An 18584-nucleotide genomic window follows, 5' to 3' on the forward strand; every position below is an offset into this window, starting at 1 on the left:
GTGACGTTTAGGGTACCGGTGAATGTGAGCCCCAAGAGTTGGTGTTTACTTTAATGATCCCATAATTATCCACCATCACCTTGAAGACTTTTCCTCCTACCTTTTGTAGAGTGTATTGTCTCTTAACAAAACCTCAACAGAAAGAGATCTTCTATAGTCTTTGCCACTACTTAGTTATTTTATACTAGCTTGATGCCCTAGTGGTCATTCTCTGCCCTCTCTATTTGTAAATAAAGCTGTAAATATAAATATATATCCATCTACTTATATCTGTATCTATCTATCGATAGAGATAGAGAAAGAGAGAGAGAGAGAGAGAGAGAGAGAGAGAGAGAGAGAGAGAGAGACTTGATTAATATAGCATTCAAAGCTGGCTCTTATTTCTTTGCACAGATATGAATAAAAACCTTAAGCTGCAATGTATTGTTCTTGGACAAAGATACCTTCTACTTGATGGGGGGAGAAGAAAAGGGAACGCAGGTGAGTATTTGTGGAACACCTGCAAGACTTTTCATCCAACACATTGAAACATGAAACCGGATAATTAATGGTTAGGATCCTCTTAAGGGTGTACTAGCCGCAGAATGAACAATCATGGAAACTAGTTTGTAGCTTTTCTTCTTTTTATTGAATTCTGTCTTTTTTCTTTTTGCGGGTTTGAGGGATGCAGAGCAGGAACGGCAATCCAGTGGCCGGTTAAGCATTATGGGATATGCAGCAGAAGGGCTGCCCACATTTTCACATTTCTGCTATAATTTTAAACAATAAATGCAACTGTCCCCAATAATTATGTTTTACAATAAATATAAAAGTTCCCTAAATTTGTTCCCAGATCATTTCCAGCAGATAAGTAACTTCTCTACAATGATGATCAGTGAGAATAATTAAAATGAGCACTTTTCATGGCATTGCACTTGCTTTACATAGGTTCTCCAACTAAGATGACATCTTCCAGACAAATATGTCGATTGACAACAGGTCCAGTCAACCTTAATGTGTTACAAGGTGTAGTGCACGAACACAAGGGGCCTATGTGGAATCCTTACAGATGCCAATGTGGAGGCCAGCCGAGCACACAAAGCTGCTTTTTTCGCATGCTACAGTAGACATATAAGGGCTTCTGAGTTTAGAAGAAAGCGGTCAGTTTTCCTGCTTATTAAACATAATTCACACTATTCTTTATGATTTATACATAAAGCATGCAGTAGAATTGGGATATCTTAAGTTAAGGTGCTATGAAGTAGTCTAATGACACTAGTATAATGACAATATATATGTTAGTTGAAGACTTCTGTGTTATGTTAGTAGGTACCAGCTATCATTTAAGATAGGATTTCTAATAGGGACACTAGCTTATTTCGGCAGCAACCAGGGAGAGAAAGCGAGTGCAGTGGTTTGGGGCTGTATTCGGTCTGAAGTCATGTGCCCTGATAAGACAGCTCAAACATACTACAGGACTCATCCCAGCTGTCATCCACATTCAGCCTTTTCCAGAATGACTTCTGCTTCTTCTGCAGCTCTTTACGCACACACCTGGGGCATGGGATGGTTTTAACTTTGCAGTCACTATGGAAGACAGCTCCACAGTTTTCACACCTAAAATAAAACACAAAAAATTATGAAATTCTATATTTATTCTTTACTGATCAGTTAGGAATGTTTATCTATACATGGGGTGTCTCATACCACACATGAGTTGCTTTTTTATTGAAGGAAAGCTTCCACAAACTTTTTCTGCAAGCCCCTTTAGAGTAGGTTGAAATTATTATTTTTTTTCTATACATAACTACAACTTTAAAAAATAAAAAGGCAACGAAAGCTATGATCCGACTTCCATATGACAACACTTCCACCTGTGCTCTGGTAGTTCTACATGGTCTTCATTTGTGAAAGTCCAAATCACTGTCCACATTTCAATGAATTAGGATGCGAACATTGAGTTAGATCTATTGAACATAGTGGCGACTACTGTGAACCATAAAAGCGCTTCTTACTATTGGTCTGCAAATATTCACCAATCATTGCACAAGTCTGGATTAAAATATTAAAAAAATCCATTCTTAACAGACTCTAAAGGGGCTTTCAGATGAGCATTGTGAAAGTTTGCCTTGAAGCTGGTATACTCCAAAAACTCATTATTCCTTATGTCGTATTCTGCAATGTCTTTGCAAAAACTTCTTCAGCACCTACACCGACTGTTGTCAAACTGCTCAGAGTAGGCCTAATGTCTTGGGTTTGAGAAACAAGTAGTAATATTGTAAGGTTGATTTCTGGGTATACATCATTTTTTTCCTTTTTCCATATCTGCTATAATGCAGTTATTTCCATACAAAGTCACTTATATACAATAAGCTGATGTTTTTCCAGGGAATCACAACCCAGTTTAACGTTTTAGGCTTCATGCAATTTTGGAGCAATTTTCACAAAAAGACTGCAGTTTCTTAAAACTCTGTAGGAGCAGATTTCACACACATCTGCATATTTTTCATTGCGTATTGTCACATTTCAGATCAAATTAAAACAATAAATTTGCATAATGGATGTATAATATGTTGCATATGTATAATTTGATGAGGAATGGTTGGTATTATGTGAAATGTACAAACACACTGCATCATACAATGGATTTTTGATCAAAAATAAAATTAGACCTTTTTATATTCCAGAGATCTAGTAAGTGACCTAAATACTGCCTGTGCTAATGGAATGTCAAATTGCTCATGGTGTATAAAGCAGTACAAACACACATGAAATTGGCCTACTAGGGATGATGGCTAGCAAATAGCTGCTAATTGGCTCTACTTTATGTAATGGAAAGTAAATAGATGTTGGCTTGTATTGGGACAGGGGTCTAATGGACAGTAAATAGACATCAATTTACTTCACGGACTATAATAGGATACAAACAGTGTTGAGTTTGTTGTATTACTCCTAACAGATTGGGAATTGGAGACAATTTGCTGAAATAGGACCGGCAAAGTCATAAGTCAAAACGGGGAGACATTCTGAGCTCAAAAATAAACGGCAGGTTCATAAAACAAATATGATTTTTGCTACAATGTATCCCGTTTACACATCCAGATTTAAAGCACTTGTAAGGATAAACAAACCCCTGAAATCGTGTTCGATGGACGTTTAGACCACTACGACTATTGTACATATTAGAACCAACTTTGTACACATATTCGGTTGTAGCAACAACACAGCTAGCAATCATTTTTATGTATTAGTGATCAAGGCTCATCAGCGATATACAATCGTTTTTTCATTGATTGCTTGGGCTTCTACACTGGGCTATTTAGGAGCTCCTGCTGTGGGTTCAGACCCTGGTCCAATGTGCACGAACACAAATAACTGACCCTGCAAGATGTTACAAAAAACATTACTTTCCCTCTTTCAGGATTACATTAAACATTATTGTAGTACAAGCAAAATGTATTCACAGAACCTTATGGTTAAAGTGGAACGGTCACCTCAATATGCTGCCCTTGGTAAGAGCAGCATACTATAGGGACAGGTCCGTTATCTTATTAGCCAAAACGGCACAAAAAATATTGTGCCATTTGGCTTCTAGGAGCGATCAAAGAATATAGCGGACTCATAAGTCTGGTATATTCATGAGAGGAGTGCACCTGTGTATGCAGATAAACAGCAGCCAGTTGTCAACCACTGTGAGAAGAGCATGGGAAGCCGGGGGAGAGCGCTTTCCTCATGAATACATTAGAGTCATAATTATGAGTCCGGTGTATTCTTCGTTTGCTCCTCTTAGCCAAACAGCATACTATTTTAAGTGCCATTTTGGCTAATATGTGAACGGACCTATCTCTGCAATATGCTGCCCTTACCTAGAACAGCATATTGAGATGACATGAAGACAACCCTTGTCCATACGCTCTATTGGAAGGGCTCCCACTCTGACAGACCCAACCAGTCCATATATTTTGATTGATTTGAATGGCCAACATATAATGCTAAATGTCTGTCCAGAAATTCTTCCCCCGGTTATAACATCTGATCACCATGCCGGCTTCTGTTCTAAAAGAGTTGTCTTTACGAGAAGCCTTTTAAATCAATGGGATCCTTATACTTGTAATATCGATGGAAGAAATAGAATTTCCTTAAAACTTGATTGGTAATTTTGGGTCCTAGTTATTGATGCAAACATATAGACAAGGTTCCCAGGCTGAAGAGAATAGTTTGCTTACAACTATGACTGTCACCTGTATGAAAGTATAAAAAAATAAATTAAAAAAAGAGAGTGCATGGACATCAGCATTCCTGCAAAATGTCCTTCCTTTATTGATCCATATTTTTTACACTCTATTTTTAAAACGTTTATTGGATGGTTAAAAGCTGACCCGTTGGGGTGTATTTGCCATTAGTGATATTGTGCTGTTTCTACTTCATTTACTCCTACAAGGCACCCAACATGTTGACAACAATTAAGGCCATGCATTCTAGTAGAGTAACTGAATTAGCCTAAGTTCACATCTCATTTTTGCCTTCCACCAGAAGTAAACATTGGAAGAAGTTCCGACGTATACCTCCGACGGACGGCACCGACGTATCCCCCTGTATATGCACACAGTGGGATACATCACCAAAACTCCACAGGCACAGTGCTACTTTAAGCGCCGAGCCCGGGGAAGCCACCGACGTCACTGTCCTATATGTTAGGGGCTTTGAGATGCTGGAATCCCCGGCCAGAGCGTTGGCAATCTTCTGGCTGTGGATTCCGCTCCTGGAGGAGCCCTTGATGTCACGGTCTATATATGGACAGTGACGATAGGGGCTTTGAAATGCCAGAATCCCAGGCCAGAGCATCGGCATTATACATAGACAGTGATGTCAGGGGCTTTAAACTACGTAGTCCCCGGCCAGAGCATCAGAAGCACTCTGGCCGGGGACTCCAAGACTGGAGGAGACCCTGACAGCACTGTCCATATATGGACAGTAACGCCAGATGCTTCTCCAGTCTCAAAGTCCTCGGACAGTGTACTACAGATGCTCTGGCTGGGGACTGTAGTAAAAAGCCCCTGACCAGTGGCGTAACTACCGCTGTAGAAGCCGTAGTGGCTGCTACGGGGCCTGCGGCATGAGGGGGCCCGTGTCGCCCGCCGACACAGCGGTAGCGACGCCACTACAGGGCCTGCGCCGCCCGGCCTCTAACATTTATGGAGGTTATATATTTTGAAAAAAAAATATTTTTTTAAAACTGGATATTTTGGAGAGCGCTCCTCAGTAAGAAGAATAAGCCAAGGGGTGCTGATAAGCAGGTTTATTTGTACAACAAAGGGTGGGCAACGCGTTTCAACGCAGAACATGCGTCTTCGTCAGGCCAAAAATGGGTATGAGAGGAAAGCATAACATACAATTTAAATACACATGTGGGTAGGGGGGAGGGGATAAAAAAAACCGGCAAACGTAACAATGAGGAATGTAAACAAAACCAGATGTGACTGACGTCATCAAGTAAACAGTCACAGTTGTAAAAAACTTGAGATGAAAAAAAAAGGGATATGTATGTATGTATGTATATATATATATATATATATATATATATATATATATATATATATATATATATATCTCACAGGCACTGGCAACAGAGATATAACAGAGATATAAGACTGTGGACGTGAATAGCTATCTTGATTTTAAAAGTGCACATCATCCATCATGGCTCAAAAATATACCTTTCGGGCAATTCAGACGCATCAGGAAAAACTGTTCAAATAACGAGCAATTCAAATCAGAATGTAATGTTTTAAAGAAACGCTCCAAAGATAAGCACTGTCCCACAAGTCTTATCCAAGGAGCCATATCCAAGGCCAACCTGTTGACACAAGACGCCTGCATCTCACCCAACGATAGTGAGACGGCACCTGCCTCTGCCAGTAATTTTAACCACAACTTCATTACCACATTTAACAGTGGCAGTAATGTATGCACGAAACTTCTAAACAAACATTGGCACATACTGAAGAGTGACCCTTATCTTAAAGAAATTTTACCAGAAAAACCCAAAATAACCTATAGGAGATCTGAGACCATACGCAACATCATAGCACCAAGCAGGCTGAAACAAGTAAAGTTGAAAAATGCTAACTCTTTACCATCTGTTATTGGCTCCTATAGATGTGGCCATCAGAGATGCTTGTGCTGTAGTAGCATCACTCATGGCTGCACTTCTTTTACTTCAACCGTCACAAATTAATCTTTCCCTATTAAAACGTTCATGAACTGCAGCAATAACTACGTTATCTATCTCCTTAAAGGAACAGTGTCACCAAAATTTTTTTTTTAATATCAGTTTGATGTTAGTGTTTTATTAAAAACGTTTGTATTAATTTGTGTGTTTGTGTGTTACTTTTTTTTATTTTTACACTTTTTCTTCCCTATAGGGGCTGCCATTTTTTTTTCCATTTCTGTATGTGTCGATTAACGACACATACAAACATGGAATACGGCAGCTCCAGTTCCATAGGGAATGCGAACGGGGCCCGTTCCATCCACTATGGTGTACGCCGTCTGTGTGGGAATGGTGCATGCGCCGCTCCCACACAGTCCAATTTGAAATGCGCGCCGTCCGGCGCCATTTTCCTGTGGACCGGAAGTCGCGGCCGGACAGTAAGATTACTACTTCCGGTCGCGGCTTCCGGACTTGTGCACATGGAGCAGCGGCAGCAGGTGGAGCGGACGGACCGGAGGGAGCGGCGGCGACTGGAGCAGGTAAGTGATTTCTATGTATGTTCGTGTTTCAGTGTGTTTTACTAGTGTATGTTAACCTACTACACTGTGTGTTAGCTCAAAAAATGGCGACACACAGTGTAGGAGGTTAGACCGTTCAATCTCCTCGTTTCTCCCGGCACTAGCCAGGATAAAGGAGGGGGGATTCTGAGAGCTCACTAGAGCGAGGGATTTTTTCCCAATTTTGCAGCATAAAGCAATGTGGTTGCTTTACCACATGCAATGCTGCAATTTTGGGAACTGCTCCATCTAGTGACCAGCAATGGGAAATATTATAAATTAGAATCCAATTGAATCCAATTTATAATATTTCCTGACTCGTGAAAAAAAATAAAATAATTAGAACAATGTTTAATCACCCACACACTAATTGTTTAACTAAAAAAAAAAATACATTTTTTACTAACAACACATTCCCTTTAAATGCTCCTGCAACCTACAATATGTGGGGAGAACGATCCAACAAATACGGTGCAGGATTAATAAGCACAGGTTTAATGTGAAAACTGTTTTTTTAAAGCACAGTGTTTCATGACACTTTTTAACTGTTCATAACAGCGACTTTAGTAATATCCGTGTGACTCCCATTGAATCCATCTCAGCTACTGATAATGACAGGTTTAATAGGCTCAAACAAAGGGAGAACTTTTGGATCTTTAAATTGTCTTGTCTGCAACCTGTCGGTTTAAAGGAACAGTGTCATCACAAATTATTTTTTTATATGTTAAAGATGTTAGTGCTTTATTAAAAACGTTTATATTTATTTGTGTGTTTGTGTTTTACTTTTTCTTATTTTTACACTTTTTCTTCCCTATGGGGGCTGCCATTTTTTGTTCCATTTCTGTATGTGTCGATTAACGACACATACAGACATGGAATACGGCAGCCACAGTCCCATAGGGACTGCGAACGGCTCCCGTCCCATTCACTTGTGTGTACGGCGTCTGTGTGGGAACTGCGCATGCGCCGCTCCCACACAGTCCAATTTGAAATTGGCGCCGTCCGGCGCCATTTTCCTGTGGACCGGAAGTCGCGGCCGGACAGTAATATTACTACTTCCGGTCGCGGCTTCCGGACTTGTGCACTTGGACCAGCGGCAGCAGACGGAGCGGACGCGGCAGCAGGAGCAGGTAAGAGATTTCAATGTATGTTCCGTGTTTGTGTGTGTTTACTACTGTATGTAAACCTACTACACTGTGTGTTAGCTCAAAAAATGGCGACACACAGTGTAGGAGGTTAGACCGTTCAAACCCCTCGTTTATCCCGGCACTAGCCAGGATAAAGGAGGGGGGGATGCTGAGAGCTCACTAGAGCGAGGGCTTTTCACCCAATTTTGCAATGCTGCAATTTTGGGAATAGCTCCATCTAGTGACCAGAAATGGGAAATATTATAAATTAGAATTAATTTATAATATTTCCTGACTCGTGAAAAAAATAAAAAAAATTTGAACAATGTTTAATCACCCACACTCTAAATGTTTAATTTAAAAAAAAACAACATGTTTTTCTGGCAACACATTCCCTTTAAATGACATTTCTGAATCTGCACTAGATTGTTTCTCCTGTCATGCTATACATGTATTAATATAAGCTTTTGCTATGTCTGAACACTTATGTTGATATATATCTTATGTTTCTTATACCATCTACTCCTTTGACCACATCCATCTTTTTGAATGTCTATTTTTTGTTTTTCCTCCATATCCAGTTCTCTCCCCCTTTTTGACTAACAATTTATCATATTTCACACCCCCTCACCTCTGGCTCATCCAAATAATACTACCGAATAGTAATCATACCTCATTTACATTCTCCACCTCCTTATAGATATGTATCTTCGGTCTCGGGCATCCCTTTGCTTTTTCTTCCCCCTTACGGCCACCGTAGCTACTTTGGTTACCTGGACGATGCTGACGCCGGCGGGTGTTTGTTTCACTGTGTTTTGGCGCTCGCTGCCGCCCGTGCTGCACCGACCGTCTCCTCTACCCCCATACTTACTTGTCTGAACATCGGTAAGCTCTCCCTGGTTTTGATTTTGATTTTACATTTTTTTAAAACACGTAAGGTCATTCCGTTTACTCTGTGCTGTCCATCTGTTTACAACATATGCTTTTTAAGTCTCCCTTTTGCATTTTGGGTTTGTCTGTGGCTCTATATCTCGGTTGCCAGTGCCTGTGAGATATATATATATATATATATACACATATCCCTTTCTTTTTGCATCTCATGTTTTTTACAACTGTGACCGTTTACTTGATGACGTCAGTCACATCTTTTTTTGTTTACATTCCTCATTGTTACATGTTTGGCGGTTTTTTTATCCCCTCCCCCCTCTACCCACATGTGTATTTAAATTGTATGTTATGCTTTCCTCTCATACCCATTTTTGGCCTGACGAAGACGCATGTTCTGCGTTGAAACTCGTTGCCCACCCTTCGTTGTACAAATAAACCTGCTTATCAGCACCCCTTGGCTTATTCTTCTTACTGAGGAGCGCTCTCCAAAATATCCAGTTTTAAAAAATATATATATTTTTCAAAATATATAACCTCTATTTTTCTGCAGCTCAATTTTCTTGACGCCGGTACCTGGATACAGAAAGCTGCAACCTGGCTACTACAAACGGCCTTCTGCACTAAGCTGTACCTGCCAGTACGAGCTTTTATGGTGAGCCTGACTACTTACCTCTACCATTCATTGCCCTACCTATCAAGGTTTATCTTGCGCCATGTGGCGCTGTGTTTATTTTTCTCTTCTCAGACATCTAACATTTATGGGCCGGGCGGCACAGGCCCTCTCATGCCCGGTGGTGTTGCTAGCACCGGAGTGGGCCCCTGGTGCTAGCGACACCCACATTCACTTGTATCTGTGTCCTCTGGACGTAGATACAAATTAATATTATAGGCTGCTGCTGCCTCTCTGAAGGGGCAGCGGCGCCACTGAAACCAGGCGCCGCCACCCCCTCTTGCACTAATTGTACCTCCGTCTATATCACACAGGTACAAATACATGCATTAGCGCTGAATGGCCAGGCACGTTCCACGCCCGACCATACAGTGCCTTACAATGGTGCTGATTGATAGGGTAAAATGACTTGCCCTGTCAATCAGAGCCTTTGAACTATGCTTCTCTTGTTGAAAGGCGCTGATTGTTGGGGCAAGTCATTCTGCCCTGACAATCAGTGCCTTTCAATGACGCTAGTGGCGTGATGACATCATCGCTCCGCTTGTGTCGTTCAGCTCCAGCAGACCTGCTCAGAAGAAAGCAGATCTGCATTGCCACCAGACGGCATGGGAACGGGATCATGTGGGCATGTAAAGTTTTTATTCTAATAATACTGTGAGTGGAATTATCTACAGGGGGGTCTATATGTGGGGATGTGGAGCACTATATACAGGGTGAGCTATATGTAGGGTGTCATGTCCATGGCTGCGGGCCTGTCAGGCTCACTCACCTCCTGATGGCTGCAGCCATGGGTCTGCGGCGAGCGCTCACTTCCGCTCCCCTCGGCCGGACTTTAATGTATACCCTGGACTATAAGAAGGGCCCAGCCCCTTCCTCCAATGCCTAAGCGTTGTTGTCATACCCAAAGTTTGTCTATGCAAATGGTCTCCTAGTGTTTTCCAGTTCCCAGTACCTCTATCCTGTATCCCGTGCTATCCTGGTTGAGTGCCGTGCTGAGCTGTAGTTGTCCTGCTACACCACGCCTGACATCTGTCTGCTGCCTAGTCCCAGCCGAGCCTGCCTTGCTACTGTCCGAGCTGCCACAGGTACACTATACAAACTATAGACTGTTACCTGCGCCCTGTTGGCCAGCTGCCATACCGTCAAGGCGGTACGGCCCAGTGGGTCCACGAACCCAACGTGACAGTACGCTCAGGCCATGGACCCCGCTGGTTGATCCAAGACGAAGATGACGTCACAAGAGATGCGGGCGGATATGCTGGACCTCCGGTCTTGACAGGAACAACTTTTCCAGGCCTTGAACATTCTCACACGTCGGCAGGAGACACAAGCTGCCGTTCCTCTTACTACACCTCCTGGCAGTGTTGATCCTCAGACTACACCTCCTGGCAGTGTTGATCCCCGTTTTTCTTTGCCACTTCCTGACCGCAGGTACCCGTCATGGATTTTTGAACCAGGGCCAGATCCACTTCAGTCTGTATGCAAGTTTATTTTCGTCTGATGGCGCAAGGGTCGCTTTCATCATCTCTCTCCTCACTGGCAAGGCCCTTGCATGGGCGAATCCTATATGGGAGAGACAAGGACCAGAGACCCGTAACTTCCAGGGCTTCCTCCAGACTTTCGCATGGTGTTTGAGGAGCCTGGACTAGAGACTCATCTTGACTCTGGATCTGCTGCTAATTTCATTTGTAGAGACCTGGTGAATCTTCTTCAATTACCCACTACCCCTCTGGAGAGGCCGTTGATGGTTGCATCGGTTAATGGACTACCTCTCTCAGACCCAGTTATAGCTGTGACCAAGCCGCTGAGGCTCCAAGTGGGAGCTCTCCACTCTGAGCTGCTATCGTTCTTAGTCTTGTCAAAGGCCATTAACCCCGTGCTGCTGGGGCTGCCTTGGCTCCTACTACATGCCCCAGTCGTGGACTGGAACTCTGGAGAGGTTCTCCAGTGGGGCCCCGAGTGTAACAACCGTTGCCTGGGACAGATTCGTTCGGCTCAGCCTTCTCTGCCTCAGTCATTGGCAGGATTGCCTGGTCATTATGCTGCATTTTCGGACGTCTTCAGTAAGAAGAAGGCGTAGACGCTGCCCCCACATGGGGCGTATGACTGTCCCATCGAGCTGATTCCTGGTGCATCCCTTCCCTGTGGTAGGGTATATCCTCTCTCCTTACCAGAGACTCTGTCCATGTCCACCTATGTTAAAGAGAACTTGGAGCGGGGCTTCATACGGAAGTCTTCCTCCGCGGCAGGAGCCGGGTTCTTCTTCGTCAAGAAAAAGGATGGTTCTCCGCGTCCCTGTATCGACTACCGGGGTATCAACCAGATCACGGTGAAAAATAAGTATCCATTGCGATTGATCTCAGAACTACTTGATTGTATACGTGGTGCCAAGATTTTTTCCAAACTAGACCTGCGTGGGGCTTACAACCTAATCCGGATTAGCCGGGGTGATGAATGGAAGACTGCATTTAACACCCGTGATGGACACTATGAATATCTAGTAATGACCTTCGGCCTGTGTAATGCTCCCGCGGTCTTCCAGGAGTTTGTTACTGATATTTTCTGTGACCTCCTCTATGTTTGTGTAGTAGTCTATCTTGATGACATCTTGATTTTTTCTCCAGATCCTATGACTCATCAGAGACATTTCCGTCAAGTTTTGCTGCAGTTAAGGGAGAATGGTCTGTACGCTAAGTTGGAGAAGTGCGTGTTTGAGAGACATGCTCTACCCTTCCTGGGCTACATCGTCTTGAATCGAGGTCTCAAGATGGATGCTGAAAAGGTAAAGTCCGTTCTGGAATGGCCACGCCCTCAAGTCTTGAGGGCCATACAGCGCTTTCTGGGATTCGCCAATTTTTACAGACAGTTCATCCCAAACTTCTCCTCACTGACTTTTCCTTTCTCTAACCTCACCAAGAAGGTCATGAACGCCAAGGTGTGGTCTCCTGAGGCAGAATCCGCATTTAATAGCCTGAAGAGTGCCTTCACGTCAGCCTCTATCCTCCATATGTATCTCTACAGTTCTCGTTCGAGGTGGATGCCTCCTCTGTCGGTGCTGGTGCACTCCTGTTTCAGAGAGGTTCCAAGGGCAAGTCAATGGTATGTGGATATTTCTCTAAGCTCTTCTCTTCCGCAGAACACAACTACTCGAATGGGGATCGGGAATTACTAGCCATCAAATTGGCTCTGGAGGAGTGGAGACATCTACGAGAGGGCGCAGCTCATCCCATCCTCATTTTTACGGACCACTAAAATCTCACCTACTTCCAGACGGCCCAACGGCTGAATCCTCGTCAGGCCAGGTGGTCGCTGTTCTTTATCATGTTCCAGTTTGAGCTCCATTATCGCCCGGCTGACAAAAATGTGAGGGTCGATGCCTTGTCCAGGTCTTTCGAGACAGAAGACATCATGGAAATTCCACAGAACATTATTGATCCATCTTGCATTGTCTTTGTCAACCCCCTGCAAGTTGGGGACATTCCTCCAGGGAGGACTTTTGTGCGCCTGGCTGACAGAGGGAGAATCCTCCGCTGGGAACACTCCTCTAGACTGGCAAGTCACGTGGGGACCCGTAAGAACCAAGATCTGATTGCCCGTCATTTCTGGTGGCCCACGCTGCTCAAGGATATTATGGACTTTGTTTCTTCCTGCTCATTGTGTGCAGCTAACAAGGTTGCTCACTCCAGACCTGCTGGCCTGCTCCAGCCATTGCCTGTGCCCGATGCTCCCTGGCAGCATATAGCTATGGACTTTATCACTGACCTGTCTCTCTCTGCTGGATGCAGTACTGTCTGGGTGGTGGTGGATCCATTTTCGAAGATGGCCCACTTCGTTCCTCTGACCGGTCATCCTTCTGCTCCTCAACTGGCCAAGCTTTTCATCCAACACATCTTCCGCCTGCACGGCTTGCCGAAGCGTATTGTGTCTGATCGGGGGGTTAAGTTTACCTCGAACTTCTGGAGAGCCCTCTGCGGACTCCTAGGTGTAAAGTTGGACTTTTCCTCAGCCTACCATCCTCAGTCCAATGGTCAGGTCGAGAAGATCAATCAGATCTTGGAGAACTACCTACGCTGCTTCATCTCATAGCAGCATGATGACTGGTTGCAGTTGCTCCCGTGGGCTGAATTCTCATACAATAATCACACCAGCGAGTCCACAAGGAATGCACCGTTCTTTATTGTCTATGGCCAACACCCACGAATTCCTCTCCCGGTGGCTGATACGTCCGAGGTACCAGCTGCTGACACTGCTTTTAGGGAATTTCCGCATATCTGGCAGCAGACTCGATCCATCATCCTGCTGGTGGTCGACCGCATGAAACGGAAGCTGGACACAAGTATAAGAGAACCTCCTCAGTTTTTCCCTGGCACGAAGGTTTGGCTGTCCTCCAGGAATATTTGACTGAGGGTGCCATCATACAAATTTGCTCCCAGGTTCCTCGGACCCCTCGAGATCCTACAGCAAATCAACCCTGTCGCCTACAAGCTTCGGTTGCCTCCTACCCTCAAGATCCCCAACTTCTTCCATGTCTCCCTCCTGAAACCGGTGGTTCTGAACCGCTTTACCAAGACTCCTAGCCCTGCGGTTGCCTCCAGTGGTCCTTCAGACATCTTCGAGGTTAACGAGATATTGGACACCAAGAAAGTAAGAGGAAACACTTTTTATTTGGTGAATTGGAGGGGGCTTGGTCCTGAAGAGAGGTCCTGGGAGCCAGAGGAGAACCTCAATGCTCCTACCCTTCTGAAGAAGTTTGTCTCTCGCTCTGACCTCTAGAAGAGGGGGCGTAAGAGGGGGGACACGGTCATGTCCATGGCCGCGGGCCTTCAAGCTCACTCACCTCCTGATGGCCGCAGCCATGGGTCTGCGAGCACTGCCCGCAGTCTCCTCCTCAGGCTGGGTCCCGTAGGTGGCGCACGCATGCTCGTGCCCGCTCTTAAAGGGGCAGCGCGCGCACCAGACTTTAATGTATAATTAGCCCATGAGTACCCTGGACTATAAGAAGGGCCCAGCCCCTTCCTCCCATGCCTTTGTCGTACTCAAAGTTTGTCTATGCAAATGGTCTCCAGTGTTTTCCAGTTCCCAGTTTTTCCCGTACCTGTATCCCATGCTATACTGGTCGAGTGCCTTGCTGATCTGTAGTTGTGCCGTGCTGCAGTCGTGCTATGCTGCATACCACGCCTGTCCTGCTAAATCACGCCTGACGTCTGCCTAGTCACAGCCGAGCCTGCCTTGCTATTGTCCGAGCTGCCACAGGTACACTATACGAACTATAGACCGTTACCTGCGCCCTGTTGGCCAGCTGCCATACCGTCAAAGTGGTATGGCCCAATGGGTCCACGAACCCAACTTGACATAGGGCACTGACTACAGGGGTGGGCTATATGTGGGACACTATATACAGGGGGAGCTATATGTGAGGCACTATCTACAGAGGTGGGCTATATGTGGAGCACTATCTATAGGGGAAGCTATATGTAGGGCAGCACAGTGGCTGAGTGATTAGCACCATTGCCTTGCAGCTCTGGAGTCCATATGTGGACACTATCTACTGGGGGCTATATGTGGGGCACTATCTACAGGGGCTTCTATATAGGGCATTATCAACAGGGGGCACGGTGTGTGTGTGTGTGTGTGTGTGACACAGTGTATGGTACTATTATAATCAGGGACACGGTGTATGGTGCTATTTTATTTAGAGGTGTTGAGAATTTTATCTTCGTTTACAGGTGCAGAAATGTTTTAAAAGTTGGAAGCTGAAGACATCTGAGCGGAAAACTGCAGAAATGGCTTGTGGCCGGGAGAATTCATCATAGAGGTTTGGACCAGATGGAGACGAAAAGAGAAAAAGAACTAGAATCTGAGACGTCACCGGTGAGTCACTTAATGTAAATGTGTAGCTTGGTTCTGGTGCTGTATATATGTACTGATCTTGGTTCTGGGGCTGTATTTATGTATTGAGCTTGGTTCTGGTATTGTATATTTGTACTGACCTTGGTTCTGGTGCTGTATATGTACTGATTTTGATTCTAGTGCTGTATTTATGTACAGAGGTTGGTTCTGCTGCTGTATATATCTATTGAGCTTGGCTCACGTGCCATATATATGTATGAGCTTGGTTCTGGAGCTGTAATTATATAGGATATATTTATAATAACAAAATTGCAAGGTAGATGGAATTGTTTTCAATTCATTGTATATTTAATGGGAACATGTCTGGTAGTTTTAACCACTTGAACCGCCACCATGCGGTAATATATGACCTGACAATATTTTCAAATGTATGTTTTTTTCATATGCAGCAAAATCCATATACATCAACTTTTAAAATGGCACATACTACATGCTAATTACTCATTAACAGGTCAAGGAGCGGTGCCGCTATCCTAAAGACTCACATAGTCCTGACTCCAAACCCACCTTTCCATGTTTGATTGAGATCTCCCTAGCTGATACAACTTTCTCGGATGCGCCATTCGCTTCATCACTGCACCGCAGATGCCAGGCGAGTACAAGGCAATGGCGAATCCGCAAGAGTTTGAGGAGGATGGTAGTGATGTAGAACAGCCAGGGGGATGTCAATCAAAATCTGGAGGGTGCCATTTCAATTTTCGCCTCAGGCAGCAGAAAAGCTAGACCCTGAGACTGTAGGTCACTTTAGGCCCGCAGCCTATAAGGTGCTGGAAAGACTCCCTGCGCCGGCTGGCGTAATGACGTCACTGCATCACGCTGGCCTGCACATGTGTCCCGACCGGAGCCTGTGCAGCGCTCCATTCGTCGCAGGAAACAGGCAAGGTAAGTACAATTATTTTTTTTTGGGGGGGGGGGGGCTGTGTGGCACTATATATAAGGGGGGGAGCAGGGTGACACTATATTCAAGGGTGGACAGGGTGGCACTATATACAAGGGGGTACAGTGTGGCACTATTTACAAGGGGGGAGCAGGGTGGCACTATATACAAGGGGGGAAGCAGGTTGGCACTATATGCTAGGGGGGCTGTATTGCACTATATACAAGGGGGATGTGTGGTACTATACACAAGGGGGAGCTGTGTGGCACTATATACAAGGGGCTGTGTGGCACTATTATGGGGGGGGCTGTGTGGCACTACTATGGGGGGGCTGTGTGGCACTACTAAGGGGGGCTGTGTGGCACTATCTACTAGCCGGGCTGTATGGCACTGTTTACAAGTGGGAGGGCTGTGGCACTATCTACAGGGGGCTGTGTGTGGCGCAATCTCCATAGGTCTGTGTGTGCCACTACCTACTCAGGGGGGCTGTGTGGCACTATCTACTATAGGGGGCTGTGTGGCACTGTATAAAAGGGAGGGGGGCTGTGTGGCACTATATACAGGGGGAGCTGTATGGCGCTATATACAGGGGGGCTGTATGGCACTATATACAAGGGGGAGGTGAGTGGCGCTATCTACAAGTGGGTCGTGACACTGTCTACAGGGGGACTGCATTGCACAATCTACAGGGGGCACTATCTATAAGGGGGCTGCGTGTGGCACCTAGGGGGGCCCAGTCAAAAGTTTGCTATGGGGCCCAGTCCTTCCTAGTTACGCCCCTGCCCCGAACAATGATGTCAGGGGCTTCCCCAGGGCCAGAATCCCCGGCCAAGCAGTACTGGTGCTCTTCATGGGGATTCCAGCCCTTCTAAAAAAGAAAAAAAACACAAAGTACAGCGCCACATGGTTCAGATTACCCAGGGGAAGATGATAGAAATAAGAAGAGCAATATGCTCACCTTGGGGTGTTGTGCAGGCACAATCACAATACTGGTTTAGAGCATTGACGGTATCCACATGGAAAGCTGCAGCCCGGGTCCAAAAATACTGGCAACAAAAAGTGTTTGTTGCCACAAGGTATAGGAAAAGGGTGGGTTGAAAAATTGTATATATATATATATATATATCTATATATATATATATATATATATATATGTATATGGCCCCAAATGGCGCTGCTAAACAATTGAGTAGTCAGATATATTACTATCGGTAGTTTAATGTGATAGGGCTACACGTTTTGACGCAGGACATGCGTCTTCATCAGGCACACAGTTACAGTACAAAGGACATCTTAAATAAGTATTTAAGGAGGCTGAATAATAAGCCCTGTTGATATTATGCTGGAAATAGTGCAAGTACCAGAAATACATATCTATAAGTAACATGTTGTATCACTGCAAGAACACCTGAACTTATGATGAACCCTGGATATCACCCATAGATTACGCACAAAAACAACATGTAGACTATGTCACAAAGAAAAGGTGAAGGAGAAAGAAAGAGATAGAGGAAAAAAAATCACAGGAAAAGGGAGGAGGGGATGGAGAGGCCGTGTGTTGTAGCTGTCAGAGACATGAACGGAGAACTCAGGGGAGTCTACAAAGACTCTCAATGGGTTCCGAATGCTGAGAAAAGCGGAGGAACGTTATTGGCCTCCAGGAATCTGCTCTTTCATTCTCATAATAGTATTTAGTTCCAAAGCCCATTCATAGAGAGAGGGTCTCACATCAGTTTTCCAATGTCTTGGAATTATCATCCTCGCTGCTATCAGAAAGTTTCTCAGGAGACCCTTCTTGACTTGAGCCAAGGTCTAAATGACAGTAGTGTAATTTTGGGAATGTTTGCAATTTGCTTCCTTGAAAACGCTTCAAAGATGTTTAGTATCTGCTCAAAAAGTACATTTCCCAAAAAAATTAAAGTATACGTTTAACATATATACATTTTTTACTGGATGGCTGTGACCTATGCCTCAGGCAAATGCCGTCTATCACCCATAGACGTCCATGTTAAAAAAAAATCCACATTTAACATATAGTTTTTTACTGTTTCGAATTGGTATAATGGTAAATTGTATAACCTTATACAATTCAAGAAAAAGTGTGGACACATCCGTTTAACGTTCTAAGTTGCCCGGGAATTAAAACAGGGGCTATTTAAAGGCTGGTAGCTGCACTGCTTGCGGTAAAAGATTATTTCGGGAACCGAATGAATTTGAGGCCATTTTTCCTGGGTCTTAACGGCAGTTTTCGTTACAAAGCGATAGTTAAACAGGTTAACTAATGAGTATGGAGTAACACGTAAACGTACAGTGATAAGTCTGCATTTATCAATCCGTTATCACCCTAATATGTCACACCAGT

The 18584-nt window shown here is 44.5% G+C and overlaps 1 protein-coding gene across 1 annotated transcript in view; it reads right to left on the reverse strand.

The window, feature by feature from the left end:
• Positions 1 to 397: 397 nt before the first annotated feature.
• The window catches only part of PLEKHM3 (pleckstrin homology domain containing M3), a 243650-nt gene continuing 225463 nt past the window's right edge, over positions 398 to 18584 (reverse strand). Inside the window, exon 8 of the mRNA XM_075829885.1 lies at positions 398 to 1596. Coding sequence (XP_075686000.1) covers positions 1419 to 1596 — 178 coding nt within the window. The 3' untranslated portion in view covers positions 398 to 1418. The remainder of the gene's footprint in view (positions 1597 to 18584) is intronic.

The sequence above is a fragment of the Rhinoderma darwinii genome, chromosome 6 (genome assembly GCF_050947455.1).
Source record: "Rhinoderma darwinii isolate aRhiDar2 chromosome 6, aRhiDar2.hap1, whole genome shotgun sequence".
NCBI classification, from domain to species: Eukaryota; Metazoa; Chordata; class Amphibia; order Anura; family Rhinodermatidae; genus Rhinoderma; species Rhinoderma darwinii.